This window comes from Mustela nivalis (assembly GCF_964662115.1).
Source record: "Mustela nivalis genome assembly, chromosome: 9".
Classification (NCBI taxonomy): domain Eukaryota; kingdom Metazoa; phylum Chordata; class Mammalia; order Carnivora; family Mustelidae; genus Mustela; species Mustela nivalis.
In genome coordinates this window covers 101126823-101147469 of record NC_139028.1, presented here as the reverse complement: position 1 = coordinate 101147469, position 20647 = coordinate 101126823, and the positions used below count along the sequence as shown (strand labels likewise).

Here is a 20647-nt window from a genome sequence, read left to right as displayed (position 1 = left end):
AAACCATCCCGGGCGGAGGGTGCAGGGTATTGGGAGGTCCTGAGGCAGAGAAGAGCTTGGTGAGCTTGAGGAACAGAGCAGGGCAGTGTGCCCGGAGCTCTGTGTGCCCGGAGCTCTGTGCGAAGGACACAAGCTGAGGCCAGGAGGTAGGCAGGGGCTGGACTACACAAGGCAATGGTCAAGCTCGTGGACTTTGGAATGCACTCCAAGGGAAATGGGAAGCCACTGGAGAGGGTTAAGCAGAGAGGACACCATGACTAGATCTGTGTTTTCAAAAGATCACTGTAGAAATTGTCCCATGGGGGGAGCTTCTCAGGTCTTTGGGAGACTGGCCAGCGTCCTGAATCTTCTCTCTGAGTTGAACTCAACTTGTCCTTTGCATCTTGGAGAGGGTTGCTGGGGAGCGGCTTGGGAGAAGGGGGAAGGAAGGGAGTGGGCTAGACTTCATGGTCTTTACCCCATCCTCCAAACCCTGCTTTGGGGAGAGCGACCTCATGGCCAAGTGCAGATGGACAATCTTTCTGTTCTTTGCTTCCCGGTGATGGAATCATTCACAAACTCCAGACACGGTTGCCAGTATGTCAAATCTGGATGGCCAGCCGTGCAATGCAGACAGACCCTGGTTCATCTGGGCTCCTCAGACACGGACAGCTAGGCCCCTTTGCTCCTTCCTTCCTTCTTCCCCCTCCTCTGGGAAAAGAAGAGAACCAGAACATTCCATGGGAACTGTGCAGTGGCTTTCACAACAGCCTCTGATTGACCAACTGGAGGGACTGGGAGGGTCACAGGCTGGGAGGAAGATGGCAGGCACTAAGAAGATCGAGGTTAAAAAAGGGGGAGAGGGATCGGCTCCTAAAAAAAGCCAGACTACGGGAAGCAGACGCTGAGAGTAGGAGAGCTTCGCATCCTGAGAAGAAGGAATAAAAACACTTATCTGTGTCTTTATTGAATTTATGCCCATCTTCATTCTAAAACAATTTGGGCAAAGTGTTGCTGATCGCCCATCACCAGGTCAGTGCCGTTAGCAAACCACCGGGGCAAATGTTCTCGAGGGCAGGACAACATGTGGAGAATCGAGCAAGGCAGTCGGAGGGAGAATCAGAAAAACAGTCCGTTGGCAACAGCTCTGTGCGCTTCCTCCAAGATCTTTTGTGGCGTAAAGGCATGTGGGGGCAGTTAGATTTATTTTAAATCGTTTTAGTTACATCTCCTTTGGGTCAGATGGGTGGGTGAGGCATGTAGGTTACCTGCTGGAAATGGACTCCACTGGGGAAAGAGTTAGGAAGGGGCTTCTTCTAGTTCCTTCCAATGGGGCAGCAGGCAGGCTTCCAGCCTGAGCCTGGAGCCCTTGAGATGGGACCCATTCTGAATGGCCTAGAGCCCAGGCCTGGGATGGAGGCAAGGAGGCAGAGATTTGACTTTGGCGCGTGAATTTAAATGCTTTTATTAACAATCTTCTTACATTACAAGGATAATATGACAAAAGGAAAGTTTCTGCGTACATATTATGATAAACCAACATAGCTCTATTTGTATCCAGTGTTCTAGGCCCGTCACACAGGTACTATAAAGCGTAGTCTGCAAAATAATAACATCGAGAGGTTTTTTTTTTTCTTTTTAAAGAAAGAAAGTATTAACATATTAATATGTATGTGATAATAGACTCCTAGGTATTTCCCCCCACCCCCACTTTATTTTTCCTTTGTGATTGAAATGAACCGGTTCAGCAGCGTGGGGGTGGAGAGAAGGAGAGAGGGCCCGAAAAAGAGCAGATTGGACTGCTGGCTCTTCCCCAGAGACCAAAGTGAAGACGGAGGGGTGCCCGAGGGCAGCCTGGCCCTTGTCTTCTTGCGAGCGGTATTGTAACCGGTTGTCCTCCCCTGGATGGGGGACCCGGTGCCCGTGAGGTCCAGGTTATGCTCTCTCTCTCTGAGGTACAGTGCATCGTGGGTTGCTCCCCTGGGATGCCCACCCCTGGCCACGGGTCTGACCCACCGCCATGGCAGGGGCTGGCCTGGTCTCTCTGGAGGCACTGGAGGGTGTCCCGGGCCCCAGCTGGCCTCCAGCTGTGGCTCAAGGAGACCCAGGCAGATGTGGAGGGGAGAAGAGGTGGGCATTGGCAGAACAGACCCGCCCCGGACAACAGGTGTAGGGGTGGGTCTGCTGGAGACTGAGGTACGTTGGTAGATGGCAGGAGAGGAGGACGTGGGGGTCAGAGGAGGCTCGGGGACAGAGGTAAGTGCCTTTGGAGAGCTGAAAGGCCCAGGCCAGTCCAGGGAGCCGAGGATGCAGCCAACGCGGGCTGGCTCCCATCACCTGTGGCCCCATCAGCCCCTCCTCTCCTACCTGCAGGGCGGAGAACCGGTAGAGAGAAACCTGGAAGCTACATGGGCTCCTGGTTCAGTCAGGGCCGCAGGAGCCCTCCGTCGGTCTGCCAGCCGCACCAGTGCCCCCCACCCCGCGCCCGCAGGCCTCCAGACATGCCCTTCCCGCCTCGGGTGGCAACAGGGACAAGCCAGGGATGGCATCCTCCCCAGCAGAAGCGGATAAGCTTGGGGTACCGGGCTCAGCCTCTGCCCCGAGTCACAGAATGAGAACAGTGTACATGAACTAAACCTGCCGGTTATGGTGGTGGTGGGCTGCGGGGGTCGTTGGACCTCCACGCGGGAAAGGGGGGGAGCGTTGTCCTGAGTACGGCCAGCAGCAGCAGCTGTGCAAAGTGGGCTGAGCCAAAGCCCGGCTTCGGAACTTGAGTTGCCACTGAAGTTATGAGTGTGTGGGCAGGTCTGTCCCACCTTTCTCTGGTGCCCACCTGCCCTGGCCGGAGAACCCCCCGCACAGCGGGCAGCACTGGCTGGCGCTCCTGCTGCCCGCCTCACCCCTGGGGGGGGGGACGCCCCAGGGCAGTGGGCGGTGGAGGGGGTGAGGGAGCCTGGGCTGCCCTTCCTCCAGAGGCTTGGCCTCTAAGGGGCAGCAGAAGCACCTAAGGTGGGGAGGGCGGCCTCCTCCCTGGGCACCCCCGGGTCCAATTGGCACCTTTCCTATTGCCAACAGTGCTGCTCCTTCCGGGGGGAGGGGTGTGGGATGGGAGGGCATTGGGGAAATTGTGCAGTGGTCCCTCCACCAGGGCCCAGAGACCACGTCCTCGTGCCAAGCGGCACTGACAACCAAAGCGGCGGGGGGCGGGGGGGGGTGACAGGTGAGGAGGAATACCGGGGAGGGGTGAGGAGGGATGGGGGGCCCCTGCGGCTGGAGCGCGAGTCTCCTTCTGCCTCAGCCCAAGCCTGCAGGGAAGGCCAGAAAGTGCATGGAGAGGGCGGGGAGCCGGTCACTGTCCCCTCCTCTGGGGAGGAGGCCCCAGGCCCTGCACACCTGCCTGCTGCTCAGGCAGCTCCCACCGCAGAGGCTCCGCCTCCTGCCCCCCCCCCCTCAGCCCGGCTCCTCGACAGGCTTTCCCGTTGCTCTCCCAGCTCTCTATAGACTCTATTTTTTATATCTATTTAAAACATAGAAATGTATAAATATATAGGATATTATTTATAGATATATAGACGTGATTTAATCTCTTACTCGCGTGTATCCGTACTGTATATGTCCGTATATACAATATATATGCTGTAATATTTGTATTACACACTGCACACACCCCCTGCTTCCATGCGCTCACGCTCCTAGGGAGACTGGATTGCATAGGTATTTGCAGAAAACACCACTTTGGGGGATTGGGGGTGGGGGGAGGGAAAGCCAGATGGAAGAGAAGGGCCGTACCATTTTCCTCCCCAAAGGGCACTTTTTCTCCCTCTGGCTAACGCACAAGGATCACCTCAGAGGCTCCTTAAAAATATCACAGTTCCATCCACTCAGCTAAAGGACCCTGTGAACAGAGAGCAAGAGAGGGGTCTCCCTCCAAGCAGAAGAAGGGCCCTGTGTGTCTCTGGACAAAATCCTCCCTCCTCAGGACATGAGGAAGAAACCAGACCACAACCCATGACCCAGCACCACCTCCCCCAGGAGGCTGGTGTCTGGAATGGGACTGTCCCAAGGTCACCTGCCTTCCAAACATGCCATGCCCACCTAAGGAGGCCTGGCCTCCCTGCCCATAGCTACCTCAGGCTGGCCAAGCTAGGGCAGCCACCTGAAGGGGCCAAGGGGCGTGAGGTCCAGTGTCACTGGAGCCCTCATCACAGACTGGGTGTGGGGCCTTAGATATGGCACCAGTTCTACTCGGAAATTAACCCAGACCACATGCCAAAACCAGATCCAGATGCAGAATCCTCTTCCTGGAAGGGGGCGGGGGGGAGGCAGGTGAAGGAATCTACATGTTCTACTTCAACTCCCAGGCTGCCTCCTGGACCCCTTAGGGCTCCAGGTGACCAGGAAGCCTACACCTGCCTGGGCCAAGCCTGTAGTCCATTCCCGTGTCACCACAATCATTTTCGGCATCCAACATGCTTTTTCCCTCTTTTCTCCTTCTTGGTATCACGTCCAAACATAGGGAAAATATTTAAACACAACTTTAAATAATTATAAGCTTCTTCCTCCAAATGACAGGGTTGACACAAGCAGGTCAAGGAGAGGGGGCTCAGCAAGACGACTCAACATGGAAACATACAGCGGGGGCTGGAGTGAGACCCCCGAATGCCCTAGACTCAGGGCCCAGCACCCAGGCCGGCCATGCAGACACCCTGGAGCTCAAGCCTGCTCTCATTCTCCAGAGAGGATGAGAAAGTAAGGATCTGCCCTGCATTACAGGATGTGAAAAAAAGAAACAGAAAAAGCAAGTGTTTTGGATGCCTGGACTCTTACCTTCAACCAGGCAGGCAAAACATGGGCATCCCATGTGGTAAGAGTTGTAGACAGGGTTCGGCTGTCCTCAGGGTTCACAGATACTGGATGGCTCTGGGTGTCTCTTTCCTCTACAGAGGGGAAGCAAACCATCTTCATGGTTTGGGGCTTGGGGGCTCTGCAGTGTATCTGCTTGACATAAATGGCCGTGACCCTGAACTTGCTTCTCACCCACCTCTATGAGCCAAAGAAAGTCACCAGTCAGCCAGCCCCACTTGGACAAGTCTCAGCCCCAGAGACAAACATGTCCTTCGAAGCCAGGAGCTGAGCTGCAGGGCTCGATCGCATCTGAAGTGACCACATTTGAGATGCCAGGACCGGCTGGCCACAGCTTTTTACGCCCTTCGAAGGGAGATTAGGCTAGGTAAGCATTTGGTTCCTGAGGCTAGACCCCGTGGGTCTCAATAGCCTGGGAGTCTTTCCCAAGGAGACAGAAGAGTGGAAACGCCTAGGCTAGAAATCACAGGCAGCATTCACGGGATGGCAGCACTGAGCCTCCTGGGAGCATCAGGTTGAAAAAGTCCCTGTGTGAATTGCAGTGGTATGTCACCCAATTTGTTCCCCGGTTACTCCCAGTCCCAAGGCAAAGTGGCCTTCAGAGTGCCTGACACAGCCCAGGCCTGGCTGGATGCAACATAAGTCCTGAGCTCCCCGAGTTTTAGAGCACCTTGCCAAACTTCAAGACCTGATGCATGGACACTTGCTGTCCAGCGCTGCCAGCAGCTTCTAGCTTCTAGCCCCGAGGCAGCTTACCAGCTCCCAGCTCTCTCAGGAAACACGGGGTAGTTGCTGGCATAGGCCCAAAGGATTTTGTCCCCCGCCCCAGATAAAAATTTGAGGTCATTTTGGCCATGGCCCTCTTAAAACAGCCAGAGCCCTGACTAGTGCTCAGGGAGACATAAATGATTGACCCAGGGGGATAGCTCTCAGTGTTGGAGGTGGAGGGAGGCAGAAGAAGAAAGGAGAAGGTGTAAGGCATCTGGTGGCTAGAAGAAAGGATCCCAACCTACTGTTTCTGGCCCCCACCAAGGCCCCCTTGCCAACCATCTCTGCCCTCAACCCAGCTTAGTTACTCTGTGTGATGTTCAAAGAAAGCTCCCACGGACGTGACAGTTTGTGTGTGTGGTGGAGAGGATGTCGAAGAGGGACAGGTGAAACCTTGTGCTTTGCAACAGTATCCATGTGACCACAATTACTGACCCGGATGGGGAAAAGCAGGCGGTGGGGGGAGTTTAGTTGAGTGGGGGGAGGCTCATCAGCTTAAACTAGTGACACAGTACAAGGCTGGGAATTCCAAAGCCTCAGAAAGAGCTCTGGGTATTTCCTTGCTAGTTCCTGCTCTCTCCTTGTTCAGAGGACAGTAGGGAAGAATGTGGGACCAGGGAGGAGGCTGGCGGGGGGGTGGGGGGTGAATGTCACCAGGCAGGGGTGCATTGATTTGTTGAAGAAGGCAGCATATGAGGCCTGGCAGTGGGACAGTCGGAGAAAACCAGTTTTTTTTTTTTTGTTTCTTGTTTTTTTAACATGCTACATCACTGTTGAAAATGAACAAAAAAGTTTCAAAAATAATATATAATATATATATATAATATATTTATATAATGAAAAGCTATCGACTAGCAGCAATGATTCTAAAGTTATCTTAGCACCAAGACCATAGGGGTGAGGGAGGGGACGTGTGGGGGGTGAGGGGACTGGGCAGGACAAGGAAGGGGGAGTGACATGTTCAGTGTTGATGACATTTCCACTATGGTTCTCGACAGTGGTATGAGGCCTCGGAAACGAGATAAACCCAGAAGGAAGGAAGCCACCACAGTTTCATGTTTGAGCCAGGCAGGTTGGGGACACGGGGGCTTTGCTTGTGGCCAGATCACACTGTCCTTCACCCGCCCTCTGCCATGAGAGACGGGTGGGTCCCTGTAGAACTGACCATGGACGACGCAGCTCTTCCTCCCTCCCCCACACAGGACCTGTATCCACAATACAAGATCTCTGCATACCCAATATGCATAAATCAGACGTGGAAACATGAACAGAAGTTTTTAACAGCTCACGCACATTTTTTTTTTTAAAGAACTCCCTTGCGAGGTATACTGGTAGTTAAATGAACAAAAGAGCATTGATCACACTCCTCTAGCTTAAACCACTGCTTGCCCCAGGGAGTAGGCAAGTGGCTATTTCTAAAGCTTATATCATGGTTGTGTGTGTGTGTGCGTGTGTGCTCACGCATATGTGTGTGTGTGTGTGTGTGTATGTGTGTATAGGCTGATGCCTTGAGAGTCCTGTCTGACCTCTTGCTTATTCCTTTTCCTTTAGGACATCTCTACCCTGTTCAAATGAAGGAAGCCTTCCCCGGTGTGGGTGCAATGCCTGTTTTCCCACTGCCTTCTGCCAGGTCCAAGGGTTCATTACCAGCCTTGTCACCAAAGAAGGCCTCGAGCTCTAGAGACCCTCCTTTGGGTCACGCATAACCCAGGGCACAACTTGCATTGACATCTCCTGCCACTGAACTAGAGCAGGCATTTGATTTTTAAAGGAACAACAACAAAAATACCCCCAACACATTCTGTGATTATAAAGACAGAGCATAAATAATTCATGTAAATGAAATACATACCTTTCATTTTACTTGTTTTTAGCCCCAAATCCCTGCCCTGTTAGGGTCTGGATTTCTTGGCTCTTCATTTCCCCCCCCCCAGTCCTGGATCTGACTGGAATTAAATTATTTTACCCCACACTACGTAAGAACAGGAATGCAAAAAATCCCCTTCCCCATAGACACACACACCTTGTCCCTTTCCCAGGATTTCAAGCTCAGTGGTAAGGCGATTTTGCCTTCAGGATGACAGGTAAGATCTTTAGGATCGGGGGTTCTGGAAGGAGGGAATCCATTACCCAGGGATGGGAGAGGCTACAGAGGTGGGCAAGTAGTGGGTGTCACAGTTTGACCGACACGTCTGTTTCTAAGACAGTGAAAGAACACTCCTCAGGAAATGCATACAGACCTGCTGAGCTGAAATCAGGGGGAGAGGGAAAGGGTCACAAGCCCTGATCCAGATACACCACCCACCCCGTCCCAAATCAGAGATGGGATTCAGCTCCACCAGCGTGGCCACAAAGGGGCCGACCACCCTGTCGCAGAACGAATAAGAAAAGGGAAGGCAAGAACAGAAACCCAAACCCAAACCCAAACCGCTCCAGCCCCAAGCAAAAACGTACAACAAACCACCTCGACCGGATGCCAGAGACCAGTCCTTAAGCTTCAGGCTGTTGGTTGGCTGGGAGGTGGGAACGCGTGTGGCCCCAGCAAGGGCTTCCGTGAGGGAAAAGGATGGCCACGGAGGCTACAGCTGCCAGATCGTGTAGAGGAGAGTCCGTTTCCAACATCGTTCCTTTCTGAAAGCTCCCAGTGGCTTCTGGTGGATGCGTCACCTTGGTTTTTAAAAATTTTCAGTGTGGGTTTATATATATATATATGTGTGTATATATATATATAATATAATATATATATTTATATAATATATCAAAGCTTATGAGTATAGATTAAAAAAATATTCAACAGCTTAGTGAACTCTGGGTCGCCGGCCCCCTAGATGTCCGGGTAAAACTCGGACCCGTGGTCCACGGTCTGCAGCACGGGCTTCTGCTCCAGCACCGACATCCTGCTGAGGACCTCGGCGGACAGTGCGTAACTGTTGCCAGATTTCTCCTCGAACCAGCTGTCCAGGGCTCGCTTGGCGTCGAAGTTGGCGATCGGCGGGCCATTCACAGCGATGGTCAGCAGGTCGCTGAGCTGCTCCAGGGTCAGGCGGGAGCGGTGGTTTTTGCGGACTCGCTGCAGGGCGTTGCGGCCTTTCTCGCAGCAGGCAGTGGACGTGGGGAGGACTTTGAGGACCTGGATGATCTTGTTCAAGAGCGGGAAGCGCTGTTTGTACTTGCAGATGTGGCCGATCAGGTCTTTGAAGCCATTTTTGGTATAGTAATCCGCCTTGAGCTCCCGCCACTCCATCAGCAAGCTGCCCCGGGGGTCCAGCCCCTCCCTGCAGACATCCCGGGAGAAGGTCGGGATGGCCTCCAGGTGATCGAATATCTGCACCATGTCCTCCTTGCCATAGCTCAGGAGCTCCTCGCTGTTCCTGGGCCAGGCGGCCAGGTCGAACACCTGGCAGGCCTTCACGAAGATCCGGCTGCGGGAATCAAACCTCTGAGCCAGGATCACCTGGGTCTTCTGGCAGATCTTCTCCCTGACGGACTGGAACTTGGCTTCGGCCACCCTGAGGTTCTTCATGGCAATCCCGTTGAAGCTCTCTCGGAAGTTCTCCTCGAACTCCTGCAGGTACTCCCCGGGGGAGTCGGCCAGGCGGCTGACCTCCTGGATGGCCTCCTCGATCTTGTCGTCCACCTGCGACACCAGGAGGTACTCGCCCTGGAAGACATAGGCCAGGCGGGAGAGCACAGCGATCACGTCCAGGAGGAAGTAGATGAGCTTGACGGACTGGTAGTCCATGAGGAACTGAAGCAGGGCCAGCGCAATGGCCGACGCGTCGGCCCGCTGCGTCTGGCTGCTGACGTCCTTGAGGTGGGCCACCACCTCCAGGTAGTCTTTAATGAGGGCGTTGAGGACATTCTGCTCCCCGATGATCCACCTCACGGCGCGGATGTCCCCCAGGAACTCCGTCTCCTCGCACAGGGTGGACGCCGTGGACCGCAGCTCGCCCATGAGGCGCGGCGAGTACCGGTAGAAACTCAGCAACTGCTTCAGGTTGTTCTCCAGCTCCTCCAGGCAGGGCAGCTCCTTGCCGCTGATGGCGTCCAGGATCTCCAGGTGGGGCCGGTGCACCATGAAGGGCAGGCACAGCAGCCACGGCAGCGTCTTGCGGATGGTCATGAACATGCTGGCGCGCAGGCTAGCCGTGATGTTGGCTCCGTCGATGCCCAGGCCCACAGTGGGCTTCTCGTCCTGCAGCCGGATGCCCAGGGCCGAGAAGGCCCGGTCGAGCGCCTGCAGGTAGCTCTCGGTGCTGGAGAAGCCCAGCTCCTGCAGGGACAGGAACTCGGTGGCCGGGGGGCCGTCGCTGCTGGTGTACTGGACGTAGACGGCCACCGTGTCGGCCAGCAGGTCGTCGCTCTGCCCGTCCAAGATGATGCTGAGGCAGGGCGACTGGCGGACGCGCTCCACCAGGTCCTCGCGCAGCGCGCGCGCGATGTGGTGAATGAGGATCTGGCAGTCGCCCTCGTTCATGTACTGGTCCACCACCTTGAGCTCGCACTTGCGCAGGAGCTCGGCCAGTGGCCGGAAGTCCAGGTAGGGCCGGCCCTCGAGCGCCAGGTGGTAGGCGGTGTTGAAGAGCAGGGTCATGTTGCGGCACATCTCCTCCGTCTTCTCGGGGTGCATCCGCAGCTTGTACAGCTGCAGACACTTCTTGTGCAGGTTGCTCTGGCTGTGCAGCTTGATGGTGTGGATCTTGAACTGCTTGGAGCCTATGATGAAGGCCGACGTGCGGGATGACTGCACGGTGTACTGACGGCATACGTGGCACCACATCTCGTTGAGGGTCGGGGAGTACCGCAGGAACCAGAACTTCTTCAGCCACTCCTGCTTGAAGCGGCGGATGCGGCGCCCGCTGGCGGAAGACAGCTTGGAGGGCTCGTCGGTGGCGGTCATCATGTCGTTGGACACGGACTCGTCGGCAGAATCGACCTCCTGGTCGTCGTCCTCCATGAGGGCGGGGCCGGAGACCAGGCTCTCCGAGGCTGGAAGACAAATGGGAAGGAAACATTGAACCCCGAGTGGCCAAAACGGCAGGTGGTTCCAGAATGAGCGGGGGCTCCGCGCGAGAGGTCGGTGGCATACCCTGCAAAACAGAGGCCAGATCTGCAGACAGACTGAATCCCAGCCTAGAATTTATTTATTTATTTATCTATTTATTTATGTATCTACCTATTTATTTATTTATTCATTCATTCGTTCGTTCGTTTATTTTAATGCGCACTCCTGTTCTCCGCGAGTGACCTTTGCTCTCCGGGGATCAGGCCTGGTGGCCTTCCTGCTCCAGGCGGCTTGCCTTTACCCTCCACTAGTGGGCGCTCAAGGAACTCCACCTTCTCTACCCGCTGAGCCGCTGGGGCCACTGCGGGAACAGGCGGCGGGAGAGAACACAGCGCACCCTGCCTGCCCCGGTCACACAAATAGCCAAGTCGTGGGGCTCCGTTTCTCTGGGCGCTAACGTGGTCAGGGAGGTGTGCTGCCCTCCAACGCAGGCAGCTTGCCACGGCCCCAGCTTATTTCAGGATCAGAATGCAGCTGAGTTAAGACGCATGCTTTGAATATCTGAAACACCTCATTCTGAGCTAAGGGATGTGGTTAAAATAGGAAATGCTATGTGAATACTCGGTCTCAGCTGCAGCTGTGTACTGAAAAACCCTTCCTGGTTGTCGACGGGCTCTAGAACATCCAGGCAGCCAACAGAAAAGGGCCAAGGTGTGCAGCCACGGGTCGTATGTCCCAGGCCTTCTGGAGTTCCAGGCAGGGGAGAGAGGACCATGTGTGGCAGAACAGCAACTCGAGAGAGAAGAACGAGGCCGTGTCCCGGGGCTGAGTTTGAGAAGGCCGGGAGCTCTCCACACAGACCCAGCTGTGAGCTGCCCTGCTTGGGCGGGGGCAGAGACAAAGATTGGGTTTGGAAGTTGAGCATGGGCCTAAGACACCCCCAGGACCGCCAGAGAAGGGCAACGGGTCAAGAACACAGCACACACCCCTCCTGCAGTGGAACTTCCTTTATTGACGAGGAGGATACAAGGGCGAGACACAAAGCACCCCCCGGGGGCTGCGGAGCAGCCTGTCTGAGGCAGGCACCTGCAGGCGTGGGGCTCCCCAAAGGTGGCTCCCGCAGAGCACGCCTGGCCCCCTCACACTGGCCATGGGGAACTCTTCCCTCCGACCACCATCTCAACCACACCAACTTACCTGCAGGGTCCGAGAACTCTGGGAGCTCCAGTACCTGTGTTGGCAATACGGGGGGCTCGGGAAGCTTCCCAGACTTAAGCATGTCTAGTTCGGCCTGGAGTTCCCGAACCTTCTTCTTTAGGCGGATACAGTTAGGGCAAAAGGAGGTGGTGGGAAGCTCGTGAGGGTCGGACGCAAGGGAGGCTTCTGCGGGACTGTCGGCCTTGAAGGACGAAGGCTCCTCCTCTTCATCCTCCAATGGGCCTGGCTCCTTGGAAGCCCCCTGCGGGATCTTCCAGTCCCCTTCCCCTGAGGTCCGGCTGACATTCTGCACGTCATGGGACACGCTCATTGCACACCGACTGTAGGCATCATCCTGGTACTTGGGGACCTTCCTGATGACCAGCGAGGTGCTCAAAGCCAACTGACGAGCTTCCGCCTTTGCAGACTCCAGCGAAGCCTCCAACACATCCTTGAAAATGAGGTCAATCTTCTTCTTCTTGGCCTGGGGGTGTGCATCCCCCTCGTCAAAGCCACGCTTGTACGGACTTTTGCCCTGTCTCAACACGGGGAGCTGAATGGGACCCCTCAGGTCTTCTGGGTTATCCAGAGCCTGCTCAGACTTCTCCCTCTGCAACCTCTTCTCTCCTAGGAAGGAAAACCAGGGTGTGAGGATGTGGGGAAAAGCCCCGAAGTGGGAGAAACCAACAGAAAACAAAGCAGGACTCCTGCTAGCCAGTTCGCTGGACACATTCCTCTGGGGCTGGCCCTGTGGGGGGCAGGTACGACAGAAAGGGAGAGGTGAGTCACTCAGTGGGTCATAGGGTCTAGAGTGGGACCCGAAAAAGTGGGAAGAATTCTTGAAAAAGACCTTTTTGAGGGAGCCTTATGTCTGTACGCGGCACATTTATAGGTCCAGGGAATGCTGGAGGGGAAGGCAGTCAGGAGTGCGGTCACCCTAGAAGCGGACACCCCACCAATCAGACCGGGCAGGTGGGAGCAGACCTCAGAGCTCAGCGCGTGTGGATCCCCACCCTCAGGGCTTCTTGTCCAGGCCTGGCAATCAGAAGATGTCTGCTTCGACTTGGTAAAAGGTACGCAGGAAACACCGCGTCCGCTCCTCCCTGCTCCCTGTCTGCTTCCAGGTGGCTCCGTAGGGCCAGAGCGGCGTGACCACACGAACCCAAAGCATGCTTGAAAGATAGCTGTGTCTCCTTACCTGATCCTTCAAGGGACGTTCCCTTTTCTATCTCTTGCCATCATGTGACTGATTTCAAAGATGTTGGTGAGCTCCCAACAGTAATTTTAGCTTGATTCTTTAAAACAGCCGACATAGTTTCATAAATGGCTACAGAAGTGGGTTCCCTGGGGGGTACAGATGCTCACGGGGAACCCTCAGAAGGTCCTGACAGCAGCCCACAGGACTGGGAAATCACAAAGCCTTCCTAGATCAGGGCAGGGCCCTGGGAGATGACTCTCGGTAAGAACTTGTCCCAAATATACATTGCCATTAGGCTTCCGGAAGCGGGGTTTGCTAAAAAAACAAAAACAAAAACAAAAAAAAACACCTCTGAATGAAGGGCAAGGGGTCTCTGTGAGTGATCCAGGTATTCCAGAAGACAGAGCCCTGGCTTCCCACAGCTGGCGAGGGGGGCTGTGCCCTGGGCCCTGTAGGAAATCCGTGTTTCCTACAGGTAACAGCAAAAAGAGGCTACCTTATTCAGGACACCCCTCTTCTGTCCTCACATGAACGCCTGAGGAGCAGCCTCATGTTCAAGGTCACTGGAAGTCAGGTGACTCTCATAGCCTACACTTCCATAATAGCCGAGGGGCAGAAAGCGTGAAGATGAACGCTTGTTTAAAAAAAAAAAAGAAGCCAGGTTGTATTACACATCAGATGTGACACTTGCCCATTTAGAATCTTTAAACATCAAGGGCCACCCTGTCACTTCTCACAGACCAGTCAGGCAGCAAAGAGCTGAGGATGTCAGGAGGTCAAGGCTACACATCAACAGGGAGTCCTCATGCCTCTCTGCTCAAAGACAGGGTCATTCAGATTTTCTAAGATGCATGGGAGACTTCTTGGGGGCTCAAGCCTTCCAGAAAAATCTAGGGGCTGAAAAAATCCTTCAAGCAGCATTGGAATTGATTTCAAAGCCTCCATAAAATATGGGGGAAAACACCACAAAGTGAATCAGTAACTCAAAATAGATCAAATAACATAAATTTTTTGAAAACACTATATCAGATGCGTCCTGTTCTCACAAGATAACCACAAAGGCATAATTTACACTGTCTTCAGGAAACAGTTCTGGGCTCGGAGTAATGTCCCTACTTAAGAAGTACTAATAATTCATGCTCTGGCCTTTCTCAGGGCCCCAGCCTCCAATTACAAAGAAACCTCCTTCCATGCAAGACCTTCAGTGATTGAGGGTAGGAATCCCCTTTCCCGAGCAGGGCTGACACAACAGTCTAAGCTTCCACCAGCTAGCTATTCAGTCCGCTGAAACTACCGGCTACAGAGCCACCGCCGCATCCAAAGGCCACTGAGCTCATCACTGCTCCCAAGGGCTTTAGGACCAACACCCCCATACCCCCTCCCCCGCTCTGGCCCTGCCCCACACGGTGCCTTTCGGTGTCCTTCCTGTTTCCTACTGCTCAGCCTGGCCAGCCTCCTGTATCTTTGCAAGTCTTCATGGATCTCATTTCAAATCTCTCTGCCACGCTTCCTTTGAACCACTCCTGAAAGCTCACTCCCTTCTCTGAGCATTCCCCTTGGGTCTCAGAGCTCTCTCAGGACGACTGCAGCTTGAGGTACTTTGGAGAAGACACTGGGAGGGGGGAAAGGACATTATAAATCCTGAAGAACTGAAGAAGATTACGGCCAAGGGATGAAACCTGTGTCCTCAGATATGACTTCTCTTGGTTTTCTTTTCTTCTGGTGATACGGTTCTCGTGGAGACTTCTTGATGTCTTCATTCATTTCTTTTTTTATCCATTCGACAAAGATTTATTGAGCTGCGACTAGGTACCAGACACGCTTACATAAGGCATCTTCAGAGGTCAAATGGAAACCGTGGCAATCTCATCATAGAAACGTGCCTTCCCGCGAGAAATCGGCCTATGCCCAACCCCCAGATCCGAAGAAGACAAGAAGTGGGTATGTCTACTGGGCCTTGTCACTGCCCATCCAATCACAGATACCTTTTACCAAGTCAGGCAGTAGCTGTGCATTCAATGTCCACAATATGCTTTATTCTGTTTTGTTTCTAAAAATAGCTTAATTGCAACGGGCCACCCCACTCCCTCTTCCTCGTCTCCACTCACACTCCACATGAAGATTTATTTCCAATAAGTAGGTTGCTCAGGAATGTGATATGGTCAGGCCTGGGGATAGCCCTGGTTCCTGGAACCACATGGACTCTGGGTATTTGAATGTGTATTTTTAGCGCAAGGAAGGTCCCCTGGAAAAAAGGAGCCAGAATCTGAGCGGCAAAGGGCTAGGGGCTGGGGCGTATTTTAAGCCACCTTCCAGTGACTCATTTAAATGGAGTCTGGATGGACATCTCACCCACCAAGCCATCACCCACACCTACAGTCTCCTTCCCACCTCCCTCCAGCCTTCTAATAGACACTGTTCGTGCACAGCATGGGACTTGGCCTTCCAAGGAGACCAGGAGGTAGTAGGGAAGAAACTAGTTTGGTCAGAGAGGCCTATAACACTGTAAGTTAGAGGCTAGACCCTGCACTGAGACCGATGTGCATGAGAAACCCCGCACTGCTCTTCCCAGCCACGTGACCCCAGGGTGGGGGGGGGGTCACCGTATTTATCTGGTGCTAGGTTTCTGCAGTTGTGAGATGGGGATCACAGTCCACAGGGGATCATTAGAATCAAGAACTCACAGTTGAGGGCTTACAGGGGTCAAGGTGGCCATTGCCCTCGATGTGTTCTGTGTGGTACCACCTACTTCTCCCGGCATGCTCACGAGGTAAGCACTCCTGTCCTGAGAAGCACGTGCACGCTACAGAAGAGCAGCTTCGTGCGTGGGACCCACTTAGTCAATGTTCGCTACTACCGAGCCAGTGGCACCTTCTAGCTCTTTTCCATCCCTTTGACTTGGTCAAAGAGGATCAATTTTGATGAAACGTCCGTGCTTAGCTCTGGGGCCTCGTCTCTTTGGATACTCTCAAATGTCTGTAACAGGGTTTCTGAGGGAGGACAGCACGCAGGAGTGCCTGGTGCCCTCCCCAGAGCTGTCGCTCACACCCAGACCAGCTGCCCATCCCCCCACCCCACCCCCGAAGTCCCTCTGGGTCTCTCCATTGCTGGTAGACTGCGTTTCCCTTCGGTTTTCTTAGGAAGCACCCACAGAAGCTGGTTTCCCCTGTGTTGGGTGGCAGGCGTGGCCCTCGCCTCGGGGTGGGCACTTACCTCTGGCCAGATTGCGGTGAATGGTTTCCTGGGACATGCTGTGTAGACGCCTCATGTAGTCCTCGCTGTACCAGACCCGGAGCCGTTCCCCAGGCCGGATGTCCCGGCACGCTCGGAAGTAGATGCGCTCGCTGTGCTGGAAGGCCAGCAGGTTCTGCTCCCTCTCCTCCCGGGAGATGACCACGTACCTGGGGGTGAGGGGGACAGGTGAGAACACACAGGCCACTCATCACTGAGTGCCTGCCGGAGCCAGGCACGGTGCCAGGCAGACGTGGGAGGTCAGAGGTCCACCAGCATGTGGCATGTGCTGAAAAGTCCAGAGGAAGCTGCCTGTCCATGATTGGGACACCAGCTAGGGGCCCGTCCCTGGCCTCAACCTCACCTTTTTGTGTGACCTTGAGCAAGTCTTTGAGCCCCTGAGAATCTGTGTTTTCTGAGCCTAGAAATGACAGTTGCCCTGCCTACCTCCCAGATTCTGGTAAATATACAATTCAACACCGGTTAGTTACAAAAATGACAGCAAACCAGAAAGATCAGGTCATTTGTTCCTCACTAACTTTTAAGTGCAGGGATTCCCAGACACCCACAGGCCTCCGATGGTGGGGAGTGTGGGGTTCTCGGACTCTTTCCAGTATTTCACAAAGCCCAGAAGAAATAACTCATGTGACAAGGGTGCCCAAAAGGGCAATTAATAAATGCGGAAGATTAATATCTTTAAAAAGTGGGTGTCCAATCCAGACAGAAGATGGAAGTAGATAAGTGACAAGAAAGGATTAGCAACCACTCACTAATCTAAGTTATTTTAAGGTAAGGAATCTAAGGCTCAGAGAAGGTAAGTGACTTGCCCAAGGCCACACAGCTAATAAATGGGAGGTGGAGCTTTGAGTCTATATTTTCCCCTGTAGAACTCACAGCTTCTCTGTGAGTCTGTGAAGCACCAACCCAGTGACACGCAGATAACATTGAAAGTTCCACCAAACCCTCAGTATCTCTCCCTTCCCCAGCTCTCCCTGAAATCACATTTCCAACACCCAACCTGCCTCCTCTAAAAGATGAGAGGACATAACACGTACAGAGAAGTGGAGGCATAGAGATCAAAAGAGGAAATTATTTGATGTCTTAAGGATCTAGGAAATTTGGAAAAATAAACCTTTTTCCCTTAGGTTATGGTTTGTCTCAAGGGACAGGGAAGAAATCAAAATCTGTCTGACTGGCCTAACCCAGAGAGCTGTCTGTAGAACAGTCCAGGGTAAGGAGTAATTCACAGAAAAAAATCCACAGGGGTCATGAACAAATGAACAATGGAAAATATTCAGCATCACTGATAAGAAACACAAAGTAGCAACTTGTCTCATTGGCACAGATTTCTCTCCTTTTTTTTTTTTTTTTTTTTTTTAACAATAAGATCCATATTGGCTAGAAAAGCATTTCCCATCCTTATGGTAGAGAATAAATTGGCCCGGCCCTTTGGGACACAAATTTGGTAATACGGACTCGAACAAGTATTCGTGGACCCACCTTCCTAGCAGCACGATTCACAATAGTTGGGCGGTAGAAGCAACCCGTGCATCCACTAGTGGATAAATGGATAAATAGAATGTGGGGTACGCACACGCTGCGCACTACTGGGCTTGAAAAAGGAAGGAAGTTCTGATATATGCTAGCACATGAATGAACCTTGAAGATACATACTAAGTGAAATAAGCAGGTCACAAAAGGACAAATACCGTAAGATTCCATTTATATAAGGTACTTAGTTGGAATAGAAGAGCTAAATTCAGGGAGATAGAAAGTACAAGAGTGGTGAGCGGGGTTGGGGCAGAGGTGGGGTGCGGGGGTGGGGCGCGGGGTGGCAGAGGCTGGGGAATGGGGAGTTAGGGTTTAATGGGTATCCTGTCTCAGTTGGACAAGACGAAAAGAGCTCTGGAGAGGGATGGTCGTGATGGGTGCCCAGTGTAAATGAAATGAATGCCACCGAACTGTACACCTGAAAAAAAAGAGTGGTTAAAACGGTCAATTTTATGGTATGTACGTTTTGTCACAATTTTTGCAAAATTTAAAAAGGGACCATGAGATGTAGACCAAGTAGACAAACTGTGCTCCCATCACCCTGCCTGTGCCACTGTTTACAATCGTGCAAAAGCAAAGACATTGAAACCTCTAATCCTGGAGAAACGTTTCAGTAAACCATGGTATATCCGTACGATGGAATGTTGTTACTCATCTAAAGAAAATGTTTGCAAAGGATTTTTCACGACGTGGAAAAACGGTCCTGATAGAACGCAGGGTGACATCAGTAGGACCGGAAACTGTTTATTTTACGGTTCCAATCATGCTTTCAAAACATGCCTCGGGAAGCTATTTGAAAGAAATACACTGCTGTTTTACCAGTGATTGGTTACCCATTACCGGGGGATCTGCTTTATCAGTTTTTTCTCTGTATTTTCCAAGTTTTCCTTGTTAAGCAATTACTACAGTTACCCCGACAGGCACCCCCTAAAAAACAGACATGCACAAATGCCAATTCCAGGACTGGTGCTGTCCTGGCGGCCAGCCGCATTGCCAATCTACATTGCCCGTGTTGTCGGGGACAGTCCCCTATGGACTCTGTTCTACTCGACCCTGGAGGAGGCCATGACCTTACAAGGGGACAGCTAGAGCTCAGGGACCAATCCCCCTAGCAACCGGCTGCAGCACGGGTCCCCGGGTTGTGGGAGTAAGGCCAAGGATGGCAGGAGGGCGAACGTGAGTTTTTGGCTGCTTCACCCCTGTTGAGAGCAGAAGCAGCCTCCACCCTGCCAGGGGGCAGTCACACTTGCAGGATTTTTGGAGTTTAGATCCCCAGAACTTGCTTGGGTCCAGGAACTTAGCCTCAACGCGTCTGCGCTTGTCAGCATCAGACATGAGCACTGGTCTCCCTGAGCTGTGACGATAATACTGTGATATCCGCGACGCCCAGTCATGCCGCTAAGGATGAACTTGGGGAAAGGGAAAGAGGACCCCTGGCCTAAAGAAGCCTTTCTGAACGAATACTTCTGAGTCATAACTCTCTAGCACAGGGGTCTGCTTTCCTGCAGAACTGAGATTTCTTCTGAATGTGCAAAATATTTTCCAGTCCCCAATTTAGTGAAAGCTTGGGGTTTGACATCCACAATTAATCACCCTTGTGGTTAGCACAGAACTGGGGTAGATCCAAAGTTTCCTACTCCCGGATTCAGAAGGCAAACCATTCATTCATCTTCCCTCACAAGAATCAGCTGGACCACAAAGCACAAGGAAAGAGACACTCTTCTCTTTTTTGCAGGGTATTTAAGCAATCGTCGAGCTCTAAAACCTAGAATTATTTTCTCTGGCATTCAACTTTAGGAGAAAAAGAGATGAGGAGCACATAACTCTCAGGCATTTCTTCAAAAGAACAACTTCTAGACTAGGTCCGAAGCTTTAGAAAGATTCAGGTCAATTTCCCTTTCTACGCCTGGTGGTTTCCTGCCCGATAAGAATCAAGGTTTAGAAGAGAACTCCAAGTATTTGTAGTCTTTGTAATGATCCCATCTTCCAAGACAGATCAGAATTTGTTCAGTATCTGGTTGTATTTGGTTGTTCTGAAACTTGGCCCTTGAAATATGACATATATGGCAACTCCCAGCAAAGTGTTAACAACCCGTCCCCTCAAGATGGTGAATGGAGTCAAGCTGAGTCCCAACACAAATGGCTTCTAATTAGATCTTCCTCTTACCAATATATTGCAACACCCAATGGTTTGATCTACTCCCAGAATCCTCCTATCCCCATATGACAATCCCTTTATGAAGAGCACGCCTGTCTCATTCCGAGAGCCCTTCCTGGAAGATAAGGCTTCTGGAGAGTGAAAATCTCCAATCTGTTGTTTCCGGGTCACTACTTTGTTGGAGAAAAGGCACAGAGTATGTCAGAAGGAGGCAGAAAATGGCTAACACAGGCCACTCTACAAATTCTAGGGCTCATCTGATGGCTTTTCAAGTCAGACCCACAAAGCTGATGCCTTTTGAAGCAATGAAGGGGATGGGGGAGGGGGCGTGTTTTCTGGACTGAACGTTTCATGATGAGAATGGATTGTTTTTATTCTGAACTCCTTGCGGACTTTGGGTACTGGATAGATAAGCACTAAGACAACACTTTTTATACATCACCCACTGAGTCTTATCAAATGCACCATATTTTCTAGCTGGTTCAGGAAATGACTATCAGTTCCAACAGAAGAGAGAAAATAACCCACGGGGCAGCCATTTTGTTGGAGTGGGGGCACATAAAGGCCAGGCTCAGACGGTCCTGCTCAGTGGGTATGTCTCTGACAGAAAGGAAATTACACCAGCCACGGAGCTAGAAATGGGAAGGAGGGACCAAGAAGGGGCTGGGCTCTGTTTTCTCACACATGTTTAGGTCTC

The 20647-nt window shown here is 52.6% G+C and overlaps 1 protein-coding gene across 4 annotated transcripts in view; it reads right to left on the bottom strand.

Annotated features, from left to right (window-relative positions):
* Window positions 1–1430: 1430 nt before the first annotated feature.
* The window catches only part of PRDM11 (PR/SET domain 11), an 84245-nt gene continuing 65028 nt past the window's right edge, over window positions 1431–20647 (bottom strand). For 3 of the 4 annotated variants that reach the window (XM_082684029.1, XM_082684028.1, XM_082684027.1), the window contains 3 exons: window positions 16224–16411; window positions 11813–12439; window positions 1431–10599 (listed from right to left, as the gene is read on the bottom strand). In XM_082684029.1, coding sequence (XP_082540155.1) covers window positions 8435–10599; window positions 11813–12439; window positions 16224–16411 — 2980 coding nt within the window. In that variant the 3' untranslated portion in view covers window positions 1431–8434. The remainder of the gene's footprint in view (window positions 10600–11812; window positions 12440–16223; window positions 16412–20647) is intronic. The other variant, XM_082684030.1, reaches the window with a different exon arrangement.